Source organism: Akebia trifoliata, chromosome 15 (assembly GCF_017979445.1).
Source record: "Akebia trifoliata isolate Shusen 1 chromosome 15, ASM1797944v1, whole genome shotgun sequence".
Classification (NCBI taxonomy): Eukaryota; Viridiplantae; Streptophyta; class Magnoliopsida; order Ranunculales; family Lardizabalaceae; genus Akebia; species Akebia trifoliata.
In genome coordinates, this window is record NC_141389.1 from 1,634,787 (window position 1) to 1,653,867 (window position 19,081).

Below are 19,081 nucleotides of genomic sequence, written 5' to 3' on the forward strand. Positions count from 1 at the left end.
AAAAAACAAAATGAGGTGAAATCCCTATTTTTTTGGCTTTTTGTGCTTATAATACTCCCCAATCCCTCTCTTATCTTCCTCCCTTCTTTACTTATATGCACATTTAGTACTTTCCAATGCAATGAAGTTCTTTTCCTTTATTTTCAAAGGCATAAGGTTGAAGAGAATAACTTTATGCCATGTAAAGTTACCTTCCCTTTCTAATATCCATGGCAAGTTGTTTCTTATTTCTTTACGTGTGATTATTTTGTAGGATAATTAAGACAATGAGGAAATTGAATTTTCCCGAAAGCAATATAGGTCAAATGGGCTTCTGCGCAACGTTGTAAAATGACTATAACTTTTTACTCCAATATCGAAATTGAACAAACTTGGATTCGTTTGAAAACTAACGAATAGATCTACAACTTTTATGAAAAGACCGAGATCAAAAAATATAAACTACCATGAGATATGTGAGCTGAAAGTTATTCTTGGACTATGGCGTGATTGGATTGGATTGTCAGACAATAACACTGGGCTTGGTCTTTAAAACTTAGACTTAGACTTGGCTTTTGGGCTTCTTAAAATTAAATGTAAAGCCTTTGGACCTCATTATGAATTGTACCCAAATGGATATTAAGCCCAAAACTAATGATTTAAAACCCAAGTCTAAATTAAAACCCAAAGCCAAGTCCCACTTAACTTTCAAAGTCCTTTTACCCAAGTCATACCTAAATTCTCTCATCATTCTTCATTTTACTTAAGCTTTTAACCAGTTACCTTCCTCCAAATCCAATAAATACCCCCTAACTCCACACCTTGGGGAGTGCACCTTAGCCATTTTCACCTCTCTTCCCCCTTATCTTCTTCTTTGTTTTTTCTTTAAGAGCTTGCTCTCTTGTAAATAGTAGATTAGGTTAATTAAATTTCATTTTGTTGTACGTGAAGAAAGAAGGTCTTGATGACATTATAACACAAGAACGAATTAATCGAAACTTCATTTTCTCCAAGTTTACCTCTTTTCTCTTATTTTAATTTACATCAAAATTGCAATGATTAGCTAAACTCTTCTCGTCTAAGAAATTAAGAATACCGTAAGAAAGTTATGTAATTAGCGAGTAATTAATTAATATTCATAAAAGTCTCATGACTAATAGGTTTCACTTCGTAAAAACCTTGACATTTAATTTATTTTAAATATAATTTTATTTACTTTCCATTATGATTCCTTATCAACCATCATCGGGTTAAGTCCTCTTATAATTGATGCTCGATATAATGGAAAATCCTTATAAATTATTACATTATAAGGGAAGGAGACCTTCGACTTCGAACTTAATACTAATCTTTTGGATTAAGAATCGTTGACGTGGTCTTAATCCGAGTAACATAGAACATAAATTAAAAATGAGCTACTTACTAACTTGTCTCATAGTAGATTCAATCCCCTACATGTTTACTTACTTTATTTACTTGTTTTATTTATTTTCTGCAATTTTATTCTCCAATTCATAATTAAAAAAATCGATTTAAAACTTAACGAATTTTCTCGTTAAATTTTCGTTAAAACTTTGATAACACCGTTTCCCTGAGGATCAACCCCTTACTTACCAACCAAGAACATTTTAAATTAATTGTTCACATTTGCATATAAAAAAAACATCATTTTGTGATGAACAAATTGCCATAAAACAAGTCTTAACTCTTAACGAAATAAGGGCATATAGGTACTTTTTCAATTCTTCTAACAAAGATCCTTGGCCAAGTGTTGGTTCCCACATGAGTTGAATTACCACCTTAACCTCATCTTTTTTAGCATAAGAGGAGGTGATTTACCCTTGTACCCATTGATCTTATCCTCAATTCAAGAGACTCTCAAGGTATTCGATGAAATTTGACCAAATTCAAGAGGTTTTGACTCTTTTATCAAACCTAGAAAATTCTCTAAAACTTGTGCATAAAGACTACCTTATCCCTAGCTTGTTGGAGACTTTATCAAGCTAAATGACATTAATATCCAAAATCATATCCCCTATTTACATGTCATCTAACTTAGTTCTCTTTTGTTTAACCGAAAGCCAAGGTCTTTAAACCCCTCAAGAATTCTCTAGAACTTGTTGTCTTTTACAATCATATCATTTGATTATCATGATTGCTAAGTCTCATAGAAGTGTAAAAGACAATCAAAATCTACATGATGGAGGGCAATTAGTGTCTTTCTTCGTGGTTTTAGTGAGAATATTGGAAACTCTAGGACTTTGGACAATTTTATCCCCAAGGGTTTACAAAAATCCTATAAATAGGACCACTATCCAAAGCAAATAAGTAGGAGCTCAAGTGATCCCAAAATTCTGTCAAACTCTCTCATCAAAGCTCTCTAACCTACCAAAACTCTATCCAAATCCTTCCTCAAACATCCAAGAAACTTAAACCAAGAAGAAGAAGAAACCAAAGTGGGGAGGAGTTCATATTTTCTTTTTTTTATTTTATGTAATTAACCCTTTCTCACTCCCCACTTTTATCTAAATCCATCTCTTTACATTTCAAGCACATTTACTATCAGGTTCTTTCAATTCTAAGCAATGTAGACTGAAAGATCTCTTAGTTTAAGGCTTGGGGATAGAGAGTAATCCCTCCTAGTGAGGTAATCTCCCCCAATAAGTCCTTAATAAACTCCTTGAAAGCATTTTAATTTCTTACTAGTAATGTTTAGTTTATTTCTTTTCCAATGCAATTTAAATTCTTATTTATAGTTTTTTCCTTTATTTCAATGGCTTACAAGCTAGAGAATAAACCCTCTTTGAGGTGATCTTTTTTTTGTAAGCTCATTCACACATACACTTTTATGCATACACCACACTCTAAAAAGGCTATGAGCTAAGGTGTGGATCCCTATGGATTCATATCTAAACTCCCTTCGCCAACACAAAAATAGTCCCAAAGAGAACACTAATTATGCATAAAGGTCTCTAATCTTTCCATGGTGGTGTCCAACTCATGGATGTCTCTCAAAAACTAAACCAACAAAAAGATGCTCCCAAGTCAGCACATTAGCCTTTAAAAGAGCTTGGGGGCTCAAAATGGAAGAATCTAAGCTGATTCTCACCAAAGTCCCAAGCTCACAAAAAATTCCAGCAAACACCATTTTCCATATTTAGCTTGCTCATTAGTTTAATTTCTCAATTTCTTAATTCTCTCTAATAATCCTTCTATTTTCAAAATCCAAAAAAATGAGTTTCTTACTTTACCTATGGTCAATAAATGGTAACCATCTTTGGATGTAGGGCTTAAAACGAGTTGGGTTCAGGCCGGATATGAGTGTGTCCATATCTATATCCGAATTTTTTATCCGGATTTGAATCCGACTCGGATCATACCAACTAAGATCATATCTAAATCATTTTATTTTCATTAAAACTGTATCTGGATTCCATCCGACTGAATTAATTATTTTAGGTCGATTAAGTCGAATAATGTCAAACCATTTAAAATTATTTCAAATAAATTGTTAAAATGTGATTAAATGATAACTTGAACTCAAGACCTTTCCATTTTGAAGAGGGACTTTGACCATTCACCCAACCGTTGTTGGTTGATGAAAGACAACTTAAAAAATATAACAATACAACTTGCAAACTAATATATCATTCGGATATTGGCGGATATAGGGATAGAACCATATTCGACTCAAGTCAAGGGACATCAACCCACATCCAAACCATATTTTAATTTGGATATATTTGATGAAACCAAACCCACTAAATTCAAATTCGAATCACTCAGATTTCGGAGAAAATCTGTACCATTTTAAGTCCTATTTGGATGGGAGGGACAAGGTGCCAAACACTTTCCTTGTCCCTCAACCAAACCTCCTGCCTAGATTCATTAGGTAGAGATTTTCCTTTTATCCTTTGGATATGTCAGTCATTACAAGCCAAAAAACATAATTTTTAAATTTTTTTGTGGTGCCTATTTACACCCAAACTCTTTGAATGGTGACAAATCCAAAACCCCAAGTAGATGAGATCAAAACTCCAAAAAGTTTTGAATCATCACGAATCTACAGAAAGAAATCAAACAAGAAATCTCGATCTCACTCCCACTATCCCAAACTTACAACGACAATGAGATGACCACCCTCAAGAACCTTGAGATTCAAGGTTTTATAAGAGAAAAAAAAAATACATATAAAGACTCAATGCTTTCTCACACTCTCAACCAAAGAGAAAAATCCCTTTTAGAGAAATCATTTTTTATTTATGGACCATAATTCCTATCTAGGGACCCCTTTTGTTTCTCATAAGCTAATGAAAGGACATAACCCAAAATACCCATCAACCTTAAGAAACAAAAGATGCTGATTTTATATCACCAAAATCCAACAACTACCATGTAAGAAAAATGAAAATGATGCCCCTCTAAAATCTTTAATATTATAGTGAGTGAAGGCTAAATAGGTGTTTGTTGTCACCAAAATTAAGAAGACCAAAAATGCCCACACAGTTACATTTAACCTTATTAGTATCAATGGAATCTTTGTCAAAATAAATAAATTACAATCATGTGTTTGCCCATGCCAGTGCCACCTACTTGTTTTCTTAATCTTAGACTCACCTCGCAAGTATAGATAAATATTTGGCGCCCCTTATGTTCTAAAATTGATTAAATATCCTTAAGAGCACAATTTATACAAACATATTACATAAAACTATCACCTTAACCCCACTTAAAGCGGGTAAGGCCTAGGCGCATGGTTGATTTAGGCAGCCAAAGCAGGGCATAAGCGCAGCTTTTGACAATAGACTACGAGATCTACCAATAATTCAGGAAAACCAACTGAACTTAGAAACAAAATCCAATATAAATTATCTCAGAAAACCAATTCTATGCTCGATTTCGTTTTCACATTTCACTTTAATTGGTTTTCTACATAGAGAAAGAGAATTTCTTTTTTTTTTTTTTCTTTTTTTTAAAAGTCGAATCAGAAATATCCCTTCAACAGAAATCATAAACCAAGAAGAAATGCTTACGTTCACAACGGAAGTAACATCTGTTACGTACCCACTTAAATCAGATCACAAAAATAAGAAAAAAGAAGAAAAAGAATGAGATTGATCTCGTTCGAGGGAGATCGGACCTCCTAGGCCACCAATTCGAGATGGTGAATCTCCAAAATCCAATAGGATCTTAATAATAATTTCTCTGCATCCTTTTTCATTAGTCTAATAATGAATTTAAATACAAAGAATTACTACATTAACTACCCACTTATCCAAACTACCCACTCTCCTATTCATTCAAGTAACTACCCCATAAGCATAACTCCATAACTCCATAACTCCTACACAATTCGTAACTACCCTTACCCATTACCTAAGACTACTTAACTAATTAAAATAATTAAAATAAAATACATCAAGATGCATCAAATCTTGATACAAGACAATACATTTTTAGGCACATAACATTCTCTACCCCTTGTAAAAAAACCTTGTCCTCAAGGTTTCAATCTAGAAAGTATTCCCTCCCCCTTCATCTTCAATTTCCTTTCCATCATCTCGCTCGTCAATTTCATCAATTTCTTTTGGCCAATTCCCCTCTAAAAGGAAAAGTTGCTGAACTTTACATTTATGACCTTGGGAGAATTTCTCATCGCAATTATAACATAACCCACGATCTCTACGCTCTTTCATCTGTACAGGTGAGAGTCGTTTAAGAGCAACTGATAATGGTTTTCCTGAATGAACGATTGTGTCGGTGTCATTTGTAGGGTCATTCATCCGCTTTCGAGCCAATATTTTTTCTTCTTGCATGCAAGCAAGGCCGGTTGCATCAGTGAGTGTTCTTGGTTTCAACATCTGAACACTCAAACGAATTTCTTCCTTCAATCCTCCCACAAAACAACTCACCATGAAGGACTCATTAAGACCTTCAGTTCTGTTTGCTAACTCTTCAAATTGAGTTTGATATTGCTCCACCGAAGACGTTTGTTGCAGTTTAGACAGCATAGCCGTTGGATCCTCGTATGGTGAAGAGCCGAATCTAACTTGCAAAGCAGAAGCAAGTGATTCCCAATTTGAAATCGCTCCTGACCGTTCCATCCAACGAAACCATTGGAGTGCCTTCCCTTCCATGTGAAAGGAAGCTATAAGTAGCCTTTGTGTGAAGGGTGTCTGCTGGTGTAAGAAGAATTGCTCTGCCCTATAAAGCCAACCATCTGGATCCACCCCAGTAAACCTTGGAAATTCCAGTCGTACTGTCCGAGTTTGAATTCCCTTGTCAATATCAAATTGATAAGGTTCATCAAGTCTGTTAATTGTTTTATTGGAACTCTCCCCTATCTCCATGCCTTTTTCTTTAGAGAGGTGCTCAATTTTGGTGTCCAAACTTGAAACCTTCATCACTAGCTCATTAAGCATCTTCCCATGAATCTCTGTGGTTTCCTTCAAGAAACCCATCATCTCATCGAGTTTGGTATTTCGTGTTCCTTCCGCCATTCCAGAATCTACCGCTCTGATACCAATGTTACGTACCCACTTAAATCAGATCACAAAAATAAGAAAAAAGAAGAAAAAGAATGAGATTGATCTCGTTCGAGGGAGATCGGACCTCCTAGGCCACCAATTCGAGATGGTGAATCTCCAAAATCCAATAGGATCTTAATAATAATTTCTCTGCATCCTTTTTCATTAGTCTAATAATGAATTTAAATACAAAGAATTACTACATTAACTACCCACTTATCCAAACTACCCACTCTCCTATTCATTCAAGTAACTACCCCATAAGCATAACTCCATAACTCCATAACTCCTACACAATTCGTAACTACCCTTACCCATTACCTAAGACTACTTAACTAATTAAAATAATTAAAATAAAATACATCAAGATGCATCAAATCTTGATACAAGACAATACATTTTTAGGCACATAACAACATCGCGAAGAGGTGTTCTTCGATACCAGTAAGGCAATGGGCTGTTCCTCACTCGCCCTCGATCACGCCGACCATTCCCCGTAGATTCAAAATTTTCGATTAGATTCCGTCCCAACCTCGGTGTACCATAACCAAATCTTCCCATCAAAACAGCCCGCGAAGCTGACATCTCCATTGGACCCAATTGAAGAGGTGATTCAAACAAATTCCTTCCACCATTGTTTCCAAATCTAGAATTCGAAAATTGAAAACCCCTTTCTTGCCCAATTGATCTTCGACAAGACATCGACGTAAATGGATCTGCTCTGATCAATCTGTCTCTTGATTCCGACATTCTTAGCGGAAATACAGAAGATATTAATCAGAAATCTCGAATTGAAGCCGAATATGTCATATTTCCAGCAAATTAAATGTCAGATTTTCGGAAATGAAGCAGTTGAAGCTAAAAAAGTAGAAGATCTAAGAGTTTAGAGAGAATTTCTTTCGTTTGATTTGTCAGGATTTTTGGTTTCTTCTTCTTCCTTCGTGTGGAGAGAAATTGGTTTGGGGATCTCTGCATTTGAAAGCAAAAGAAAGGTTTGTGACTCTGAGAGAGAGAGAGAGAGAAATGGCGAGATTTCAAAATGAAAATTTGGCGCGCGAACTCAAAATCGAAGTTAACTCGAGTAGTTAACGAAGGGTTAGGTTTACCGCTTGACCGAAAGTCAACGTCGGTCTTCGTTGATTAGGGCTACAATTTGGGTGGGTTAAACCCGAAACCACTGGGTTGGACCCAACATTGGGTCAGGTATAGTCACAGTTACCTCGGCCGGGTTTTGGGTTCTAGCACCAAAAAAAATATATATATATATATGGGTGTCAATTGAGCTGTCGACCCGCTAGTCCGACCTTGCCAACAAAACAAGGTTACGGCCTTCATATTGAGTCCGCAAAGGTAGGTGTCGGGTTTAATAATTTTCAGCCCGTTGAATTCGGGTTGGGCTAGGGCCTTATAATGCCTGGTTCGGCCCACTACCTAATCTCACAGAAAAATTTATAATATATTTAATTATAATGAAAGTGAAATATATTGTCTAATTACAATTTAACTCTCATCTATATAACCTTTATAGGTTAATAAGATGTTAATTTTAACTTCGATTGGATAGTCTTCAAACATGCACAAAAAAATTTATTTGAAAATTACATTTTTTTATTAAAAATAATAATTTTTAATTTTTTTTTGTTGCCCAAACCCGATCCAAGTCAAGCCCACTAGGGCTTAGTTGACTAAGGCCTAATACATATAGGACTAGTCTACTTAGAACCCACCACATTAGGGGCGTGTTAAGGCTCAATCAAACCCGGTCCAAACCCACCCATTATTATTATTAAATATTTGTAATAATTAAATTATGTTTAATCATTTGAAATTACAGAGAGAAAGACAAGATAATGTGTAGGAATCGTGATAATCTGACTACCTCACGTGGCACACTCAATTGACTCTCCTGACGTGACAAGTTCAAGAACCATAGATCTGTATGCTTGGGGATGTACAATTCTCTCGGGATACACCTTTTATGGGAAAAGTGCACTTGTGTATCTAGAGATGTACAAATCCACAATGATCGAACTTGTCACATCAGGAGAATCGATTGAGTGTGTATAGGGTTGGAGTTGAACACGTTTACAAATGAGTCATATCACTTTCTTTTATGCAAATGATTTGCTGAATTTTTATAAATTTATGTAATCTATGTAGATTTTGTGAGTACACATTTGCTATTAACAAATTTCTATGCTAAGTTGGTGAACCAATGGCATGACGCCACCAACCTATCACACTTGCTTTTGCAATAGACATGATGTCATGCCATTGGGGAATGGACGAGTCAATTTCGATAACTGGCATGGACAAGACGGATAGACAAGTCAATTTTTTGAACGAGATTTATAACCTCACGTTCATGTTTTTTATTTTTGAACAAAACATCTCTAACATATCGAAAAACTTGTCCCCGACTACTTGATATATGGCCTGGACGAGACAAGACGAGACGCGAAACCAAGTTTTAAAACCATGGTCATTGGTTCCCATTTGCCTTTTGTCGAGTCTTATTGAAAGAATGTAATGGTCGTGTCTTCTACGAAAAGGAGCATTGATGATGTTTTATAAGTATTCTCGCATACTTGTTAGTCAGTACAAGTAATCTAAATTAATTTAAAGGAGTATTTTTTGAAGATTTTGTTTTTAATTAAATATTTCTTTGTGGCATGATATAGGTCTTCTCGGCATCCACTCTACTCATCTTGATAATGTAAACCTACGGTTCAAAACCGTTGACTCATGAAAAAACACGAAATCTCAATCATTAAAACACAAAAATACAATTGATTCCAAATATGGCACATATCACTAGGATAAATCTTAACCATTTGATTTCACATTTTAACGGTCTGGATTTTGTTATTTGTAATGAGTGATGGATCCCAGCCCTTGATTAAAAAAAAGGCATAGTGAGGCTGGATACAGCCTCCACATTTCAACGTTCAAAGTTTTAAGTTTTCAAAACCAAACTAAAGTGTGTGTTTCGCTTTATCAGGGCCAGGCATACTTGGTGGAGTGATTAGTGAGACAGATGTGAAGTCAAGTGGACGAATTAAATACTACAACAATTAATCAAAACCGTCCATTGGATATGACGATAACCCTTGTATTTGACGTTAACCCTTGTTGACTAGTCAAATCTCATAAACGTGGCGAATCGCCTAATCTTGTCTCCTAAATTGATTGACAAACCTATTTGTCTCTAATAATTATCCCAAGAGTCGTGATAATTGAGCTACCCCACGTGGCATAGTTCATCGATTACCTGACGTGACAAGTTCGAGAATTGTAGATCTATTTCCTCGAGATTCACTTTTTATGGGGAAGTGCAATGGTGTATCCCGTGGAGAGTAGATTTATGATTTTCGAACTTGTCACATCAGGGTGTGGGATAGTTAGATTATCACGATTCATGTTCTAAATCAAATAATCAGGGCCATGATTTTTAAACTTGTCTTAGACCAAGACATATCTCCCAAGTTAACTTGGTATTGGAGCTGAACGAGAGCAACTCACAAAGTCATTTTTTGATTTGTCTCACGAGACGTCTCATACGTATCAGAAAACTTGTCCGAGACGACTTGATATCGGGCTTGGGTGAGACGAGACGCGAAATCGAGTTTTAAAACCATGATTAGGGATGTCAATGAATATGGATCAAACCCGATACCTTAACTTTTGTTTGGATTTAGGATTTGGATTTTGATCTGAAAACCTATGAAATCGATTCTAAAACAATCATATCCCCATCCCATAGAATATGAGAAATTGTGTAAGTAGTATTATATTTTATTTAAATATATGAAGTTTATTTGTATTTTGTACCTAAACACGATTTGATCCCAAGCCAATAAATGTCTAATTCGATTTGTGCTGGTGTTCCAATTTCATAGGGTCGGATTTTCACACTTTTAAAAATAAAAAATCCATTCAATTTTGAGGTAGGGACGGTTTTGATGTACCTCGCCCGTTAACCCGGCCCACCAAACCTTCCCGCCCCGCCCCAGTATGTTATATATATAACAGCTTCCATTGACACCCAAATTTTACTTATTACACACCAATTTTATAAATTAAACCCTAATTAAAGATTAAGATACGCCATTCAAACATTATAGAGGTTTGGCTCAAATTTTAGTAGTGTTTATAATTTTGATTAGGCTCATATAAAATCTTAATTCCAAAAAAACTGAAATCTAAAAAATATAAAAAATATAAAAAATGAGAGAGGGTGGGGGCGAGGATGGATTTTGAAAAAATTATTAGGGACAGGGATGGATAAAAAATTCAGACTCGAGTTGGAGTTGGGATGGGTTCGGGGTGAACAACATCAATGGCCGGGATGAATTAAGTTAAACCCGGCCCAAACCCGCCCCATTGCCATCCCAACTTCCAATCCTATCCAAATCCCACCATTGATATATACCTGTTAGAGATTTGAAAACTTTAAAATTCAACAATTCAACCACTATTGTTAAAAATAAATAAAAAATTGAGTCATGATAATATGACTCGACAGGTGGCATACTCAAATGACTCCATGACGTGGACAAGTTCGGGAAATGTAGATCTGTACTCTTCAAGATACACGGTTCCCTCGGGATACACTTTTTTTTTAATGGGGAAGTGCAATCATATATCACGAGATGCAAAGATCTCCGATACCTAAACTTGTCAGGTCATGGAGTCATTTGAGCACGCCACCTGGTGAGTCATATTATCAATATAAAAAGAGCTAACGTTGCAAAATCATAAAAGATTTGGGATTAAAATGTAGGTGACCCCTCAAAATATAGTCTCCTAATCTCATTTTGCTGACTTATTCCTACAGCTGGAATACGTAATTAATAATTCATACATAATTGAAAAACATCGCTCATCGCTTTAGCACATAAACACAAAAAACATATTTCAGAATAGTGGGAAATAAGTTGTTTCGATGTTTCTTGATTTTGCAAATTTATAATTTTTGTTATGGGATAAAATCTCTTTTATAATCAATATTAGTGATGATTATAATTGGAAAAATGCTAGCCTCACTATTCACTAATAAGTTGACGCTCTCCATCAACATGACCGTTGGGATGAAGGGATGATTCCCAAGAAAAATGTATCCCTAGAAAAAAGTGAATTGATCCCTAGAAAATTGGAACTAATCTCGAGGAAATTTGTGTTTTTCCTCAAATCTCAGTTATTTGGTCAATAGAGCTAGAGCTTCGAAATTATAGAGTTGCAACTCGAGTGGGTTTGGTTGGGGATCAACCCACACTTGACAAACATTGAATTGTGTCCATGCCCAACCCAAGTCAGGTTAATCGGGTAGGTTCATTCCTCTTTAATACAAGAAATTTAATAATGATAATGACTTATATAAAGATAAGTGGAATGTAAATTTTTTATTATAAAATTTATAATTATTTGTTCTTAAAATATATTCAAAGGTCACATTCATGACATTATATGCAAAGTAAAGAAAAAGATGATAGTGATTAATTAAAGTTTGAAATGTAATTATGAATGAGAAAGAAACAAAGATATTTATTTTCTTTTTTAAATTATAATCATACAAGAGTCCAACACGGGCATCCTTTCTTGGTTAATGGGGGGTAAAACAATAGAATAATAAAGTTAGAGGGGTATTTGAGATTATTGGATAAAAAAGAAAAAATAATATAATTGGAGAGGTATTATTTAAAATAAATAAATAAGGAGAAGAAAAAATATACTAAAGTAAGTTAAAAGGGTAAAAAAGAAGAAAGATAGTAAAATTTGATGAGTATTATTGAAAATAGGGAGGGAGAGGAGAGGAAAAACAATAAAATTAAAGGGGTAAAATAAAAAAATAATAAAATATGAAAAAGGGCTAAAAGATGAAATATAATAAAACTAAAGGGTTATTATTTAAAGAAGGGTGAGGATGAGAGGAAATACTAAAGTTGAAGAAGGTTAAGAGGAATGTGCTGAGTAGTGTGGACCCCACTCCAATACTATCCTGGAGGGAACAATAAAGAATTTAAAAAGAAAAGATAGAAAAGTTAGAGGGTTTTTATTATAAATAAAAAAAAAGGTGGGAGGAAGAGGAAAGACAATAAAGTTGAAAGAGGAAAAAATGAAAATGAATAAAGAGGGACCTGTAAAATTATAGTTGATAGGATGTTTGTCCTACACAAAATTGTAGTGGATAAGAAGTTTGTCCCCTGCACTAACATAACAAAATACACTTTACAGTTGTGTTTTATTATATAGATTAGGCTTAGGTTCAAGCAAATTGGCAACTCAATGCCTATGTGAGAACCCAAACCTATTTAATTCAGTCAATTTTTTTGCTTAAACCCAAGTCCGAACCCTAACTAATTGTGCCTAAACCTGACTCAAGGCTAGATTCAACCCATCAAATTCGAATTGGACTCACCCAAGTTGCAACCCTAGCAAAGACTTTTCAATTTGACAAGAAATAGAAAAAAAAATAATAATAATTTTTGAAGTAGTCATCCAACTTCAATATTTTTGTGAAACCCTCTCCTTTGAGTTACAAATGTCTCTAAGAGGTATCTCAAATATTAAGGAAAAAGTAAGGGTGTGAAATCAATACAAAAAATCATGTGTCATTATAAGTTGATGAAAATGAAAATTTATACAACACGTTGAAAATTTAATATGCAAAGGTGGAACTTGGCTTACTCTTTAAGTCACATTGAATCATTATATTTTGACCAACACACGGGGGTGTTAGGGTTGCAACTCGGACAAGTTGGGGATCAACCTACAACCAACCTGAATTTGACAAACACCAACCTGCGCCTGTGCCCAACCTAATTTCGGATTTCAAATACTCAACTCAATTATGTCAGGGATTGACCGAAGTCTATGGTATTATCACCCAAACACTTTACAACTAAAGAGTCGTCTTAGAGTGATTGTGCATGATACTATGCTTGACACTGAGCTGACGTGGAGTAGTGCATAAAATCGTTAATGCTTTTTACTCCTATCTCGAGGAAAGGCGCATCTATAATTCTATGCACAAGTCCACGTTAACTCAGTGACAAACTCAATATCCTACCCAATAACTTTAGCATTTTCCCTAAGTAAACTACTTGGCATTTGCATCTATTTGATTTTATCATTGGAATAGTCTTGTTCATCCATTCAATTGTAATCTAAATCTCAATTTCAATTGTTGAATGGGTCGTGCTAGAGTGGCTTCAGCAAGGGACACATGAGAGATATCTTGACATGGTGGCGAGTGCATGCCCATACATGTATTTTTTTTCGAAATACAAGTAAAACACATCAACAGACATGCACGCCACCACGTCAAGGTGTCCCCTGCTGAAATCACTCCAGCATTAATCTTGTTAAATGTATGTTAGTATCTAGTTTTACCAACTCAATTCACATCCTTTAAACATGTATCACTATTCACACGTAATGACATATAAAGAAGTAAAACAAATTAAGGTTTTAAATTTTCAGTAGAAGACAAATTTTTATATACGAGTGGTCCCATGAGTATCTAAAGAAAAGCTATTATCAACCCACAAGCTTTGCCACGTGACACCATAAATATTCTATCGGTAAAACAATAATATAAAAAAACATTTCTGATTCTTGCTGGGCCCACATTCGTTACCATCTTGCCTCAGTGACCACAACATTGTGCCTCATATTACACATATTTTGATGTGAATGTATGTAGAGTCATAGATGCATTTTAACTCGTATCTCAATGAAAAGTATCTAAGTATCTACAGACTTTCACGTCTGGGATATGAGATGTAATCTTAGGCAATCAAACATCACATTCTTCTAGATTTCATGAAAATACTCATATTTAAAAAATATTTTAAAAAATAAAATAAAATTATTTTAAACTTCATCATAATAAAAATTAATAGCGATCAAACTCTTAAATTAAAAATTAAAAATGAGATCTACTATTGTCACACCAATTTTTGCTAATGTCATACCAATTCCCATATAAATCATCAAAGACAAGTCTCTTAAAAAGTTCAATGGTAGAAAATAATTTTGTTTTCAAAAAAATAGCTTTTTAAAAGGTTTTTTTTTTTTTTTTTTTTTTTAAGTTTCTAAAATTGTGTCCTCTACATTCCTGTTCACAATGTGAACTCATAACCTTTAGTAAGATTTGAAATATTACTAAGTTAGTCACACTAATCTTACCATTTGTCAAAAGAAGAAAACTAAAATAATTAAAATATGCTCACCCGGCACGTGCGAAATCACTATATAAACGCTTCTCTCGATCTCCATTTTTAAGTCTCCAACCATGGATACCTCTCTCACCCTTTTGATTTTCTCTCTCCTCGTCCTCTCTTCCTTCCCATCTTCCACTCTCTCTGCTTTTCGTTGCAACAAAAATGACTATAATGTCCTCCTAGAAATCAAAAATGCCTTCAATAACCCTTATCATCTCGCATCTTGGGTTCCCAACACAGATTGCTGCGACTGGTACGCTCTCGAGTGCGACCTGAAGACCAACCGAGTCATCCAACTCACCATCTTCTCCGGCAACATTTCTGGTCAGATTCCGGCACAAGTCGGCGATCTCCCCTACCTTCAACTCATAATGTTCCACAAACTTACCGACCTCACCGGTTCAATCCCCCGGTCCATCACAAAGCTGAAAAATCTCCAATTTCTCGAGGTCAGCTGGACCAATATCTCCGGTCCGGTTCCTGACTTCCTTGGTCAACTCAAACAACTCACCTTCCTCGATCTCTCCTTCAACCAACTCTCCGGTTCAATCCCTTCGAGTCCCTCGAAACTCACCAAACTTAACGCTCTTCACCTCGATCGAAACAAACTAACTGGTCCGATCCCTGACTCGTTTGGCAAATTTACCGGTTCAGTACCAGATCTATACTTATCTCACAACCAATTATCCGGTTCGATCCCCAAATCGTTAGGCGATTTGGATTTCGGAACAATCGATCTGTCACGAAACAAGCTTGTTGGAGATGCTTCGATGTTGTTTAAACCTAACGGATCGGCACAGATGATTGATCTTTCGAGGAATTTGTTGGAATTTGATTTCTCGAAAGTGAGATTTCCGAAAAGTTTGACGAATTTGGATATAAATCACAATAGTATCTTCGGAAGTATTCCAAAGGAGATAACAGAGTTAGAGAATCTGCAATTTTTGAATGTTAGTTATAATCGATTGTGTGGAAAGATTCCAAATGGCGGGAAGTTGCAGAGTTTCGATTACTCCTCGTATTTCCATAACCGTTGTCTATGTGGCCCACCACTTGATACGTGTAAGTAAATGATTGGATGATAGCTTCGATTAAAAATTATAGCTATAATAAGCCCAATAGGCATACAAATATTGTTATTATAAGTTGATATTTGTTGGAGTAAAAATAGTCTTTTTCTTGTTTTTAATAATTTAATTTGTGTATTTGTAGTGGAAGAATAATTGTTTTTATTAAATTTTTTAGAGAGTTTGCTTCTATATTTCGATCCGATATCTTGCACTCCAGCTCCAGCTCATTTTGAGTTCCACGTGGCACTAATTTTAACTTACTCTCAAGTGATGCATCATGTTAGCCTAGTGGCAAGTCAAGCTTCGATAAGCTCCTCAGGAAGGGTTGGTCAAGTATTCGAAACCCACGAAGTAATGAATTCTTTGGGGTCACTCTCCAGGGTCTGTTTGACCTGTAGGACTTTCTGAGGGGGCGGTGCATCTGATCGTGGGATTAGTCTCACCCGAAGGATGAGGATACCCACGCACGATAAGTGGGAGACAAAAATTTGGGGTTCAAGATGGCAGGTTTAATTTAGAGGGAAAAAAAAAAAAAACCAAACTTTTTTTTTTTTAATTTTGAGTTGAAGATGGGGGCTTTTGGACATTTTTCATTAGTCTATTGATGAGACCTAGATCAAAGAGGCATGACTTTAGTTTGGAAATTTAAGGGACTATCTCAAATATTAAATAAATAAAAAAATCATTAATCTATTAATGCAAATTTGATTCGTTGCATTTAACGAACTTTCTGTGAATCATACCATGAATTGTTTTGATTCAAATCGATTCACAATTCAGTATCTTAATAACCAATTGGGTACCCCTGATCCAATCAAGATAAATCTCATGAGAGTGAAGTGTGATGATGCCAATGAGATAGGGACGGTTTGAATCGATACTTTAGAAAGGGAGAAAAAATATTTCGAACCTAAATATTTGGCACCTTAACATTTAAAATACATTGGGCTCCTTAACAAGCTGTGCATGCAATCCTATGTATTCTAAATCCAGAGTTCTCGTGACAAACTCAAGTGATTACCATAAAAAAAAAAGTGAATCTCGAAGGAATCATGCATCCCAAGGAGCACAGATCTATAGCTCCCGAACTTGTCACGTCAGATAGTCGATTGAATTTGCCACGTGGGATAGTCACACTATCACGACTCTAAAGTATAACTTGTGGGCGGTCAAATTTGGTTTTTTAGGGTAAATTATTTTAATAATTTGTTTGGGCAGTCAACTATTGTTTTCGACGGCAGATTATTTTAAATAATCAGGATTTCGAGGGGTTATTTTGGAATTAAAATTAATTAACAAAGTAGAAGATAGCTGGCAAGTGGCATGCAGTGATGCAAGGACATCATGGAATACTTCACATGTTATATGTCAATGTATCACGTGGTCCTCTCTTTTGGGCCCACTTGGTGGACTAACAAGTTGAAAATCATGATTGATTTCTAACGATTTGATTCGATCATTTTTGTTTTGTTACGAAACAAGAATAGATATCGATGGAAATAAATGAAAGAAAAAAAGAGTCAGGGCTAGAGACACCTTGATGTGGTGACGCGTGCATGTTCGTGAATGCATTTTCTTCGAGATGAATGCATTTTACTCATATCTCGAAGAAAATGCATTTATGGACATGCATGCGCGATCACATCAAAATGTCTCCCATGTGTCACCCACTAAGGTCACTACAGCAATAATGTAAAAAAATATGAAATGTAAATTTAATAAATTATTAAAAATAATAAACTAAATAAAGTTAAAAGAACAAACATACACAAAAAAAACAAAGTTATAGATAGAAACGAATCATTGAAAAAGATTACTCCAAATTTGAAAATAGAATACAAACAAGAATTTATTTTTTATTTTTTATAATAGATATAATGGATAAGAGGGACTAATTACAAATGAGAACTTTACTCCTTTAAATAGAAGCATTCTCACATGCTCACTCACGAGGATCGTTCAAAATAGGAAACTAAAACAAAAATGCAATTCAATGAATTTTGAAATGAGATGTAACTTGAAACAAACAAATAAAACTAGACGGTTCGATCAAATTGAATTATTAACCTTAAGAGTCTATTTGATTGCATGAAAATTCAAATTTTATAGATTTTAAAATTCATAGAAAAATAATTACACAAAATGGATAGAGTGGAAAAATAAATATTAGATGTTTGATTACAATTGAAACAAAGTAGCACGAAGAAAAATTAGAAAAGAGGGGAGAGGGAGGAGGAAGAAGAAGAAGAAGAAGAAGAGAGAGAGAGAGAGAGAGAGAGAGGAGTCATTGGTAGAGGCGGAGAAGAAGAAGAGAGTAGGTGGTGGTCGAAGTAGACGGAAACAATGGCCTAAGGAGACAACAATAGTGTTGGCAGCAACAATCGACGATCAACGATGGTAGTAGTGATGGTGGTCAATGTTCTCAAACATCGAAGTGTGAGGTGAGACGCTCGGCTAGTTAGTGCCTCAAGGCGTAAGGCACAAGCCTTACATACATGATTTTTGTAAATAAATAACATAATGTTTAAAGTAACTAATATCAAAAAGTAAAAAAATTAGGATAACCATTGCATTTGTCAATTTCAAAGCCAGACAATCAACTTTCAAGTCTTAATCCATCACAATAAACATTTTAACAAAATCAAAATAATTTGTATTTGAATATTTGAATGTCTATAAAATAAATAGTGATTTTATATTTATTGCAAAATGCAACTAAATATTGTTATTTTTTCAATAATTTCATTTGTATAATATTTAATAGGACAAAATTATTTCTAAATCAACTTACCTCAAAGATTTTATTTGCATACTACAAAATTACTTTAAACATCACCCACGTTTTTCAAATAAACATCGGTCGTTTAGAAACAGATCTTAAAAGTTTAATTTTCACGGTCCCAAGGTGGTGTGAGGAATTTGGCAAGATTTAGACATTGATTTTGTGTAAATCGTTGTCTAAAGTTAGGGTGTGATAAAGTATAATGTTGGGATGCCAATAGTATATAATAATAGACATCGATTTTTAATAAACCATTGTCTCTAGTCAAGGTGTAATAAGTAAAAGTTGGGGCGCCAATATCATTTATCTAAAATAAAAATTATTTAATAAAAGAAACCTAAAAAACTTATCTCTAGTCTTCTTTGGACCGAACCTTTGTCTTCCTCTCTTTGCTAGATTAAAAGCTCAAACTCTAACATCTCTTCTATTTTCGATCCCCAACTCTTTATCTCGTAAAGCTTTCTCTCAATCTCCTAACATCTATTCTCCATTTTCAAT

General features: G+C 34.8%; 1 protein-coding gene across 1 annotated transcript; it reads left to right on the forward strand.

Annotated features, from left to right (window-relative positions):
* The first annotated feature begins 14,779 nt into the window (after positions 1–14,779).
* On the forward strand, positions 14,780–15,885 carry LOC147383831 (polygalacturonase inhibitor-like). Its single transcript, XM_086426478.1, has one exon. The coding sequence runs from the start codon at positions 14,803–14,805 to the stop codon at positions 15,799–15,801; it is 999 nt and encodes a 332-aa protein (XP_086282604.1). The 5' UTR covers positions 14,780–14,802; the 3' UTR covers positions 15,802–15,885.
* Positions 15,886–19,081: the final 3,196 nt, after the last annotated feature.

Coding starts and splice junctions, on each gene's coding strand:
- LOC147383831 (XM_086426478.1), top strand. CDS start 14,803: ATGGATACCTCTCTCACCCTTTTGATTTTCTCTCTCCTCGTCCTCTCT.